The sequence below is a fragment of the Antedon mediterranea genome, chromosome 2 (genome assembly GCF_964355755.1).
Source record: "Antedon mediterranea chromosome 2, ecAntMedi1.1, whole genome shotgun sequence".
Classification (NCBI taxonomy): Eukaryota; Metazoa; Echinodermata; class Crinoidea; order Comatulida; family Antedonidae; genus Antedon; species Antedon mediterranea.
In genome coordinates, this window is record NC_092671.1 from 3,996,189 (window position 1) to 4,009,245 (window position 13,057).

General features: G+C 32.6%; 2 protein-coding genes across 2 annotated transcripts in view; both read left to right on the forward strand.

Moving 5' to 3' along the window:
- Window positions 1-13,057, forward strand: part of LOC140040106 (histone-lysine N-methyltransferase EZH2-like) — a 43,708-nt gene that overhangs the window by 17,687 nt on the left and 12,964 nt on the right. The window lies entirely within an intron of this gene.
- LOC140040107 (protein Wnt-1-like) lies at window positions 6,945-12,861 on the forward strand. Its single transcript, XM_072085789.1, has 4 exons — window positions 6,945-7,320; window positions 9,747-10,015; window positions 11,061-11,335; window positions 12,252-12,861. Exons 1-4 carry the CDS (start codon window positions 7,229-7,231, stop codon window positions 12,738-12,740), a joined length of 1,125 nt encoding a protein of 374 aa, XP_071941890.1. The 5' UTR covers window positions 6,945-7,228; the 3' UTR covers window positions 12,741-12,861.

Here is a 13,057-nt window from a genome sequence, read left to right on the forward strand (position 1 = left end):
TAAATGTGGCATATTGTGTATCATTTTCCTCTACACTCTGAGGGATTTCTAAGATGTTTCTATTTGTCCAAGTTTATGGCTATATATAGTATGCATTTATTGATACATTTTTATACAGAAATTAAAAGGTTATTGTTATAACTGCTGCTGCTATACTATTGTCATCGTAAGTTTTTACATTGAATCACTAAAACGACATAAATAACAAAACGTTGTCGTTGGGAATAGGTCTATCTGTAATATTTCAAAACAGATTTGTTGAGTAAAAATACCAGTGAAAATCAAGACAAAAATCAAGCAAATGTGTGATACGAACGTCTACGCCTAGGAGGAAAAATGCACATATTTAATCAAAATAATATCTGTATAACTAGAATATAAGAAATAAGAATTGATATATATACATACAATATATATATATATATATATATATATATATATATATATATATATATATATATATATATACTATTAAAATAAATGCCATGTCCTTTTGTTGAATTTGCAAATGTGTGCAAAATTGAAAACCTTTATCAAAAGATCGAATCTGATTCGATCAGACTATTTTATTGGTTGAAAAATATATACCATATAAAAGATAGTTAAGCATTTTCAAAGACATGATTGGTTCAGCCGATTCAGTTTCTGCGTGAATACCAATTTTTATGAAGTGTTAACTACCTATATCAAACACGCGCCTAACGACCGAGCGGCATCCTTTTTTACCAATTTTTGTTTTGTTTGCCTGAAGAGTAATTTCCTATGCGATTTGTACATTCCGACCAAAGTTGTTGTTTTTAATGTGTTTCTTTAATTCGGACCTGACGACCGCGCGGCATTTCTTTATTGTTTTGTTTTTGTGAAAGTGATTCCCTATATACATTCCAAAGTTATTGTTTTTAAATGTGTGTTTTTATTTGGAGCTGACGACCGCGCGGTATCTTTTTTATTATTGTTTGCTGTTTTGTTTTTGTGAAAAGTGATTTCCTATTTCGATTTCTACATTCCAATGCTTTTGTTAAATAATCTGACATCTTTAAAGGTATTATTCCGCTAGGTCGGTTGCTCTTTTTTGTTTTTATTTTCACCACCTCATTTCCGACTTTGATAGAAATTTCAATTGTCTTTTTAGTTTTTCTATGATCTGTTAATGTCCCGGTTTTACTGTTCACTTTAGACGGTAATTCTTAAACCCATTTCCTTTTTACCAAATCTCTTTATGTTTTCAGTTCATATTTATCAGGGCTTTGTAGTTTGTTTTGTGGTATTTTAATTCTTTCTGATGACTTGCGAAATGAAGTTACCTGTACATCCATTAATGAGCCGCTTCAATTGAAATGATTGTTTTTTGTATAAGTTTCTTCCAACGATCTATAATTTTTTGTTTCGACTTTTTAAAGAAAATTTAAAGAAATTGGATCTTACAGAAATCTAAAGAAAATGTTGAAATTTAAGCTAGGATAAATTGAGAAGATATATAATAAGTTTTAAGTTAAATCGATTGTAGTAGGCCAGTTACATATATGGAAAAAAGTATTTATGTAAATACTGATGCTAAACTTAAATGTAATTTTTTTTTGAAGGAGTAGGATTTTACCCTTTTATGTTGTGGAAATAAAATGTAATTGAAAACAAGAACTAATATATTGAGGCTGGGATAAATTTTGGTAATAAAATGAGAATAAATCGAGAATACAACTAATATTGATACACACAAACAAGGCTTTTAAAAGTTAGAAAGTTCAAATACCGTAGGCCTACACATTTATTTATTTATTGACCATTCATTTTTTTTATTCGGTAGCATGCAGGCGCCAAGACAGCGGTCTAGAAACAAAACAAAAAAAGAAAATGTTGTCGAAACAGTTTTTTTTAATGGGAAAATTATTTATCAAATCAAATTTGAGCAATATCATGAAACAGTTGTCAAATGGTTAATACGAATTCCGAGTTCGAATCATGGTTGTAAAGGCTTTTTCTAATTTTCACAGATTTCCTCATCTTTATCGTTTCTAAATTAATTCATGTTCACTATATCACCAGGCGGTTTAGAATTTGTTCTGTTACTGTCATTTTATAACTATTAAATTGACATTATACAAGCAACAATACAAGCAGTCTTCTGGAGATCTTTAACAAGAGACATTTTATCCCATGCAGAGCTTGAATAATTGGTATGCAATTAATAAAAAGAACAAAAATAAGAAAATGATATTAAAAATTGAATAAATCCGACAATGAAACGAGACAATTTCGAATAAAATCCGACAATGAAATAAAAACGTCTTAATTTATTTATTGTTAGAAAAGAAAATGGTCTGGTTTTTTTTGTAATATAGTTCGGTTAGTTTAATTACGATATCTAATTTATAGGTTTGTCTGTGGTGAAGTGCATCAACTTTTTTCTTCTTTCATTCCTCGGTTGTTTTTGGTTTAGACTTTGGTTCCAGCGAGTATAAACAATTTCATCGTAAAATCTGACTTCGTAAATCATTTTAAGAAATGTGTTTTTAACCTGTAAAGTTCGAACTTAAATCACTCTCCTTCTTTTCAATTAAATGTTCTTACAATATTATTCGCTTTCAGGATTTTTTTCCTCTATTTTTTTTATTGCACATGACAAATCCAAAGTTTCTTGAAATGTGATTCAATTTAAAGATGCATTGTCCTCCAAAAACATGAAAACAGATCAGAAAATGAAACTTTAAATATTCCATTTTACAGTTTTAATCAAGTTATTACTTCCTGAGAACAATCGGAATCATTTCAGTAGCATAAAAAAAAATAAAAATAAACTGTTGTTTTTGAAAAACAAAAGTGCAAAATAAACTGTATCTGTAAAAATACAACTTGACTTTGTTAACTTTAAATATAGGGGTTTCTTCCGATCCAATTTTAGTGTAAGTAAATAACTATTATATGACATTAAAATGGTGTTATTCAAAAAAAAAATCTCCTTCTTTTCAATTAAATGTTTCTTAGAAATGTGGTTCAACTCATTAAAACATCATCCAAGACAGACACAACGTGATTCTGATATTAATATAATTTTCTAAGAATATTTAGTTCAACAACACAATAAAATAAAAAAATACCACATTCTTCATTTTATTATGATGTTTTAACACCCTTTTAGTAGACGGAATTGACTTGAATTCCCAATTTTCTTAGAATAGTTGTCAATATTTAGCATAATTTATTTGTTCATTATACTTTATAGAATACTTTGAGTTAGTGGAACCACTATATTAAGAGGACACCTTCAACACCCAATTGTATGGGGTTTCTTTTGATCGGACTGTTAATGTATGCCCTTTGTTCGTATAGAATGTGTCCCCGTAATGGGTTTCCCGGGAATAATGATACTGTGTGTTAAAACGTATACCTCCGTTCGTTTCACTGAAAAGTGTCCCCTTAATAGAGGGTGGTGGTTCCAATTGGCCTTGAAGGAACTACTCTAGTTTGAAAAAAATTAGTACTGTAATTATTAATGACATACATTGCGTCTTCTTTCATTATCACTATGTTGCGATGTAACGCATGCGCAGATTATATTATGTTGTCACTTCTATTTTTATTAACCGTATATTTTTTTATTGAGTTTTTATTTTGACATTAATGACTGCGGTAAACGTCAATCGAAGTGTACATTCCTCTCGGAGCACAAATACCTGAAAAGTTTACCAACACTTAATACACGCTACTCCAAAATATATGAGCGGCCGTTAGGGTCAAAACTATTTCGAACGTCAGCGATTTACGGTTGTTTTTGTTGGATACGTCGTCACAAACTATAGGCTTATTGAATCGTCAAAGTGGCTTAATTAAATAATAATAACAACATTCCGATCACCCGCGCAGATCAGATTAATAACATTGTTATCCTATCTGTTTGTATTGATCGGTGAACTTAAAAGGTGTACAGGTAAAAAGGGATGATCCTATGCATTGTCTTGTCATTGTGACTAAACAATCGATTACCAAACTTGTTTTATTTTGGTATTTTAATCTACTTTAGTAATATAACCTAATTGTAAACGATAGTGTAATTGAGACCGATCATGTTAAGGTGATTTCTAAGACCGTAACTACTTCCGGATTCTGTCGATTTTTGAGTAGGAGTCGGGCTAATGTCACTTTATTTTTTGTATGCAATTAGGAGAGTTCTCAACAAAAACTTACAAAATCTATTAGGAATATAGAAATTAAGTTTTTATCATTTTGTCGTGCAACATAAAACGAGTTTCCGTCTACATCATTACATAAAACGCGTTTCTGTCTACAACATAAAACGCGTTTGAGTCTACAACATAATCTAAAGCGTTTAAGCTTTATATTATATAAAACATAACAAAAAATAACGCATATTAACATTTAATGTGGATTTGTATGTATAATATTTCCAAAAAAAATGTGATATCTCGATTAATTTTGTTTCCGTTTTAAATTTACGACATGAATTCGTGAAAACATGCCGTGTTTTATCTTTGTATAATTTATGTGGCATTTACAATCTTGCACACAGTATATTATAATGTTCATTACTTTCTCTGAGTCAATAAATGTATCACTCCGCGGGGAGTGCTCACCTTTATACCAAACCGCTTAACCGTCCGTTTTCATCAACGTTTCTACAATGATTTCAACATCATCAGAAAATATCACTCTCGACAAAAACAACGATATAAGCTATTACACTTAATTAAATAAAAAACTACCGTATTAAGTTAAGCTCTGTCTACACTATCAATCTTTATGTGACACAAAAATGTAATGTGCCCATATATAGACAAGATGTCATCACTACCATATTTAAGCATATCAGTACCATATTTTGGTATATTGTCAAACTATGTTAACCTCATTCGTTAGGCACCTAAAACACTCTTTTCAAAGTAATTTCGGATCATTGAACCTCTTTAATAGAAGACTATTAACCCGGACCACCCATTTCAGGCGATCCTAAATTTATTATTAGTAATACAATGAATTTAATTGTAGAATAAAGTAAATATTTTGTCGTCAACAAGTATTTATTGTAGAGCAACATGCTGTCGAATGTGCGAATTTTTGGAATTGTTTTTGATTTCCGGTAGCATATTTCATGAAGACACAATTCCAGTAAATGTGACCCATTTTTTTTAGTATTTATTAAATTTAAGATTTTAAATTCATAAGAATTTTCTTTAATTGACCAAATTATTGTATTGTAAAACATGCCTATACATATAGCTAGCCGATTCTCCTAGTACTGTATGTCTACGAAATTTTCATAATCTAGCTAGCATCTTAGTCAAATTTCTAAATGACATTAAAAGTTTACGTAGAGAAATTTCTTTCCTAAGACTCTAAGATCAGATCTAAGAAACAAATTCATCATTTTCAAGTGAAGTGACCACGTTATCCAGTCACTTCAAGTAAAATTTAGATTTCCAAAATAAAGAGGGAAGAGAAAGTAGGTCATCCGCAGAAAAAATAGAGTTTACATCAAATAAAAAGATAGCATAACTACAAATAGGCTATAGGCCTTTAAATTAAACGAAATGATAGAATTAGAAAAATTAGAAACATCGGAAAGATGGTAAATTTCGAATAATATCGGTTTTGAATTGTATAAACTTGTATTATTCTTTATGCTTTTTCCCCATTTATAATGCTTTCTCCATAAAGCTAAGTCAAAAGAAAAACAAATGGGCCTATAAACGGTGATAGAATTTAACACTTAATACAAACTTATTTAAATTTATTGTTAAATTCTTAAGTTATAATGTTTTATCAACACAATAACCTGCACTAGTAGGCCTATGTTGATTTACTTACAATACTTAATATACTTTTTAGGGTATAATTTTATAATTATTATAAATTATTATAAATATTATAACATAATACTTACTATTATACGCTGATTTACTCTCTGTACAAACGCTACTGACATTCTTACAATTGGTTAGTGTAATAAACTAATTGCCTGCATACACGCAAGTATCGCATAGCAAAGACCTTACAATCATTATTATACTTTTTTAAATTCATACACGATATTGATAAATTATATTATAACTTTGTAACTTTAGCCAAGTTGATAAATGTACAGCATTCGAAATATGTATTGATAAAGCGATCAATTGTATTCGACTTTTTTTATATTCATTTAGGCCTATTGGTTTTTTTTTGTTATGATAGAAAGCTTTTCCTTTTCCATTTAAGCGAAAATTATATTGATGATTTTGCGGCGTTGTGGTACGTTATACAGACAGACCCGGGTTCAATTCCTGATATACATCTCCCAGTTCACTAAACTGTAAAATGGTTATCTGGTCGAAAAATACGGGGATAAGGTGGCGTGGAAAGAAACAAGCCGCCCTACCGCATCTGCTAAGGCTTAGTAGGCCTACATAGAGCTCATTCCCTTATGTTGATATTCCGTTTTTTATTTTTAATGAATATATGATATATTGTAAAGAGGGCAGAGCAACACTTAGCAAAGGGTGACATTTACGTATAAGCCTATCATTGTAAACCAAATTAATGATAACATTCTTCTATGTAGGTGTTTTATTAAAACATCAATTACACGAATGCGTTACATGTTTGATCTTAAATGATATGCCATGACCATCGACTGAACTTGTTACAAACACGATAAACACAAACACTCACAGACCTCGTCTCGATTTTAATTTAATCGAGTGAAAACGATACCTAACTATTTTGTTGTCTATTATACTGCACCGGGTAGACGTGCTCGACCCGTATCTGACGTTAAATGATACAGACAGTTCGTGCACCGTAAAAAACGTGCGAATTGGTGGTCGGTTGCGATGAAATGGCCGCGGGCTGGCGAGAAAATTACTCGACTATCTATACCACCGTGACCATGATTGGTTCGAAGTTTAAACGACCAACGCTGGTATGAAGAAAAAAACACTGAAAGCCAACTCGGTAAAACCGCTTCATCTTGGCTAAGTGATTTGTTTCGGTGATATTTCTATGTGATGCTTGAGAATTAAGTTAGGCTTGGTTTGTTGGAATGAAATAAGCTCTTTCTATGGTGATTGACACGTCGTCTATACGCATGGTGCGTCTATTGTTTAGCGGTTACGTTTCAGACCGCATCATGTTGTAAAAGCAGATTAAACCGTTTTAATACAGTATCATTTTCGGTATCGAAGAAGACAGACCCGGTTCTGATAAAGTTCCCCTTCCCTGAATCGCCTCTATAAGGATGAATTTAAATTGGTTGATGGGGTTGATCGTGCTACCGACTGCGAGTATGCTGGCCAAGAAGACGACGGCTGCCGCAAGCGGCAAGTGGTGGTAAGCTTAGCCAATGATTTATTTTTATATATTTTCTAAGCAACATATTACGGATGTTCAGCAAGAATAACTGTCTTTATGTTTGATTGATGATTCCAAAACTTTTATTTGACTTTATAACGTTAAGGAAGGTTATGCTTGTTCCGTCTTCGGTTGCGATGCATGGTAGGGTAGCCCTAACATGTAGACCTACCGATTAACATTACTTATTACGGAACTGTATACATAGACGTACTTAGATCTCAACATTTATTTTAGTTTAATTAATGTATTATAAGTTTTATCGCTCAGCGTAAACAAGTGTACATTTACAATACAGAGCGTGTATCTAAAAACCTTAAATTGGTACTAACCAAGGCATAAATAACTTATGTTGCGTAGATAATCAAATTAATTTTGTTTAATTATGGAATTTAATTAATTAAGGTTCATAAAGTGTAACCAGTGTAGGTCCCCTGAAATCGGTATACCATACGGTACCGCCTTAACATTACAATAATTTAATCTATACAAATAATTGATAATAAAGTAATTGACTTTGCGTATAAATAGTTTTTATTTTAAAAGCAAATTAAGAACATACGCTCATTTACAGACCCCTACGTTTACATTTACTAGAATAACTCTATATTAATGTTTACTGTATACTTATTCTTATGACGTAATGTAAAATGCCGCAAGTATACTTACATTGTCTGTATTATTTCTTCAGATTAGTGGTCTATCATTTTAAAATTTACCCCTAACTGATTATTACATAAAAAGCACAAAATCTTTAATTAAAGTTGGACGCGAATTTATTTTATTCTTTATTAATTTATAAAATATAAAATATCTTTATTATTTCCTTCATGTTTTTAATATATCAATTTGTGTTCATAATTTAGGTTAGTATTTAATACAGTAATGTAAATTCAAAATTATAGTTAAATATTACCATTAATTCCTTTTATACACCAGCTGTGTTTTCTCAGTCTTAAAATTGGACAGGAACACACCAACGTGGTCTGCAAAATAAACTACATGTATCTAGTCACAAATCATAAAAGTTGTTATAAGTATAGACGAGTATTAGTTTTGAAAATGTGCGCAAATTTAAAGGGCACCGTTTCTCTTTTAATGCTGAGTGTCAAAATAAAAATATATATATATATATAAATTCAGACCCCCCCCCCCCCCTTCAGTCACTAATTACACAGCTACCAATTATATTTCCCCAATCAAGCTTGTAATTGGAACAGTATAATTCAGATAATTTGCGTAATAGTGTTAGGCTATCGTTATTATTACATGCTATCGTTATTATTACGGCAATTGCCGCCCAATACACGTCATTCCGTATGTTAACACGTTACCACCGACACGGTTATGGTGCTGTAATGACTACAACCTTTAGCCCACTCTACAGGCATTCCAGAACCCCCTTCCTTATTTCAAATTAGGTCTGGTGACTAAATTGCAATAACAAACAACACCTTTTAAAATGGAAAGCTTGTAATATATTTTCTTAATGTACTTTTAAAACCTTGTATAATTAAGATGGTTAGACCTATACTTTTGGTATACTTAAATGAGGTGTGACCCAAACCCTTGACATTCTTATTATACTTTACACAACAAACCGTTCTAACTTCTAATGCCGAAACAATTATGTTTAATTTCAATATTTCCGGTGGCGAAAAGGCAGTCATCTTTAATTAGATTTAGTATTTAATTTACAAAGACAATTCTTAATACCTAATTCGCTTTGTGTTTCCCGACATCCTCGTGTCGACAATGTTGTTTTTCTAATTGTTCTGAATACCGTCTTAAAGGAAGCTAAGTACCCGATACATGCCCCCGTCTCACCAGTTATGTTTGAACTTGTCTTATCCACAAATATGGATGTGATTAGTAGTGGCATTATACAGTAATTATCAATAGGATTTATTAATTAGGTAATTAGCGATGTCCTTTGTTAATACGTTGTAAACTATTCCGCTTTCTATGCTACGGTACGGTATCCGCTTGTAGAAATCTTGAATATTTTTGGGGGGTTTTTTGACGTAAAAAAACTCACCGCTTGTTATTGTAAACCAAATAGAGGAGCTATATACCGACGCGGTATGAAAAGACATGAAATCAATTTTAGTTAATAAAGTAGGCTATATATATATATATATATATATATATGTAGGCCTATCTGTACAAGTCTTGTTCTTAAATAAATACAATTCAATTATTCACATTCCGTAGATATTCTTAACTTACAGTCTAGTTATCGCAAAATGCCCACACACAATATGTAACAATTCTGTTCTATATTTAGTAACATTTTTAGGTCTTTTTATAATTCGATGTAGACATATATTTAGAAATATAATTTCCACGTGTCTCAAACGGTGTCCCAACACCTGATATCCATGTACTATTTTTTTTATCCATAGGGGTATTGCAACGTCACAGCAGAAATCAAATATGGTTCTCGATACGCAAGGAGCACCTGTCTATTCATCCGACTACAAGATCCAAGCGTTAAACAAACGGCAACGGAAAATAGTGCGCCAACATCCCGGTTCTTTAGAGGTGATAGCGGACTCTGTACGCGAAGCCGTATTAGAATGCAAACACCAATTCAAATCAAGAAGATGGAATTGTCCAACAAAAGTCGATGACAGAAATGGAAATGATTTATTTGGAGAAATATTAAATTTTGGTAGGCATACGTTCAATTCACGTTCAACAACACTAACGTCATTTTTCGCATTTCATTCATTCATTTATTCAATAGTAGGCCTATGTAGGCCACTGGCCCAAGTACAATAATAGAAAATAATACATATTATAAAATTTAAGAAGTAGTAACAGCAAAATAATTAGTTCTCTTTTTATATGCCAAAAAAGCCAATCTTACCAGGTTATTTGATTACATATGATTCGTGACGTCATGTTTTTACATTAGCATTTAATTTATTTCAAGCATGAGTAAACATGCTTAATATAATTATAACATTTAATATACAATTTCACCTCTAAACATGATAAAAACGGGTTTCCTTTATATTGTAGGCCTAAATTGTTACTTTAATAACACTGTAATGTAGCTTCGGTGTGCTTAGCTAGGTATGTGGTATGGCTTGGCAGGTGAGACGGCTCACCCCGGTTTAAACCCAATGAACGCCGGCAGGTAATGGGGTCGCTGAACGGCCTAATGGTGGGTGTCTTTTGTGGCACTTGCTAGTCGCATACCTTACAATTTATACCACTATTTGAAACATTTCCATCGTTTTCAACTTAAACATATTTGTGTCGTGTTTAATTTTCCTTAGAAGATTTTTCGTTTAACATGATACGGGATCGTTTTTGATGTTCGTGACTTTGCTGATGATTCGTTTATGACGTATCCAAAAAAAAAAATAAACGACCTCGTGAAACACGGTTTAATACCATAATAAATTAATATTTTAAGTTTAAAACCAATGAAAAGTCAAAGAGAACGTTGAATCCAAAATTTGGAAAGTTCAAATATGAAAGTTCAATGCACGAAAAAAAATGTATTGATTTTCTCAATAATAATAATGTAACATTGTTTACGTAATATTATAGTACCCCTATTTAGGGGACACCTCATGGTATCTTATAATATTGATTTTATTTTGGGGGCTGGTGGTTCGTATATACTGAATAAAATCTCTCATTGTAGAGAACTAGCAACTTACTTAACATTGAGTTAATCAAATTGTATTACGATTTTGTTTCAGGGTGCCGAGAAACAGCGTTCGTAAACGCAATAACGAGCGCAGCCGTGGCTCATTCGATCGCCAGAGCTTGCAGCGACGGATCTATGGAATCATGTTCATGTGATTACAATAATAACAATGCAATAATTAAAGAGAAGGGAGAATGGCAATGGGGAGGATGCAGTGATAACGCACAGTTTGGAAAGACGTTCTCGAAGAAGTTCGTTGATGCCGGAGAAAAGGGAAAAGATCTACGGTTTCTCATAAATCTACATAATAATGAAGCCGGAAGAAGGGTAAGATATTTTGACGTCATTATCTTCTGTTTCCAGTAGTAATACAATCGTCATTATCATTTCGTCATCACCACTATCAGCCTCGCATCGGCACCTTTACTAATATCATTGTCATCCACCGTCACAGCGGTAATTTCATTATCCCAATGACAATTTCATTATCCCATTGACAATGTCATTACCCCATTGAAAATGTCATTACCCCAGTGACAATTTCATTATCCCAGTGAAAATTTCATTATTCGAATGGATGGCAATGTCATTATCCCAGTGACAATTTCATTATCCTGAGTGACAATTCCATTATCCCAGTAACAATGTCATTACCCCAGTGACAATTCCATTATCCCATAATGTCATTATCTCAGTGACAATTTCATGATCACATTTACATCCTCTGCAACATCCTTACCACACTGTGAACGACCTATAAGTTAAGTTTGCGTGGTGTGATGTGTGCGTAAGCGCATCTCAGCTAATCACAATCTATTAGTTCAGGATGTTTATGTTTTACACAGCATAACTTTTAATTTATTGTCGTCTCGCAAATTACTAAACATGTAAACAAACAAACCTACACACTTGGCCCCTTGCAGTTTATGGCCGTTTTACGTTCCAAATTGATTGGGGCAATGTTGATCTTTGAAAGGTTAGCATGGTATTTGCATTCGTCCACCACTCAGCTTGGCTGACCTCTTGGTCAAATACCACCTCCATGGTGTGTTAATCAAAGGTGCGACCGTTGTGGATAATTAAAAGCGATAGGCCAATCTAAAGTAATTTACAAATAGGCCTAGTTCAATTCCGACAAAGCTGAATCAACATTATGATTGGGAATGAACTCAATGTATCGTTTAATTAGAAGATTTTTGATACATTTAAATTTATAATGAGGATATTCTCATATTTCTTTCAGACGATCGTCTCCGAGATGAAGCACGAGTGTAAATGTCATGGAATGTCTGGTAGCTGCACCATCAAAACCTGCTGGATGCGTTTACCGACCTTCAGAAAAGTCGGCGAAATATTTAAAGACCGGTTTGACGGGGCATCACGTGTAGCAATTAGCAACTCCGGCAACCGTAACAACGGAAACACGGTAAAGAATCTGCAACCCAGCAACCCTAGCCACAAACCAGCCACTAAACGGGATTTAGTTTATTATGAAGATTCGCCCGACTTTTGCGGGACTGGTAACGGACGACTAGGAGAATTTAACACGAGTGGACGAGAATGCAATGCTACGTCGATAGGTCTTGACGGATGCGAACTAATGTGTTGTGGGCGGGGATATAGCACAGAAGTTGTTACAATAACGGAACGATGTAGTTGTACTTTTCACTGGTGCTGTGAAGTCAAATGTAAAGAGTGTTCGACGGTTAAAGAAGTTAATAAATGTTTGTGATACCAAAAAAAAAAACAAATCCCTAAAAAATACACCAAAGTATTTCTTTGCTCTATATATTATTTAATTTTCCGCTGATATTTTTCGAAAAAAAAATTTTAAATTTTATGTCTAATATATGTATATGTATGTATATATGATTGTAATATGTTTAATTATCAAATAATAAAATAAATGTTACCATTTGTCAGGTAACAAACCTACATTTTGTTGTTGAATATTGCATTATGTGTATCCCTCTGGCAGGAAAATAGTGTTATTAGGCCTAATGTAAGTAAGTAATTATAAATGGTACGCGCAGAGTATGCGCGTACGTG

Bases quoted from the DNA above. Each gene is read 5' to 3' on its own strand.
- LOC140040107 (XM_072085789.1), top strand. From the start codon at position 7,229: ATGAATTTAAATTGGTTGATGGGGTTGATCGTGCTACCGACTGCGAGT. The intron at 7,321-9,746 runs GTAAGCTTAGCC...TTTTATCCATAG, and splicing joins GCCGCAAGCGGCAAGTGGTG to GGGTATTGCAACGTCACAGC. The intron at 11,336-12,251 runs GTAAGATATTTT...TATTTCTTTCAG, and splicing joins ATAATGAAGCCGGAAGAAGG to ACGATCGTCTCCGAGATGAA.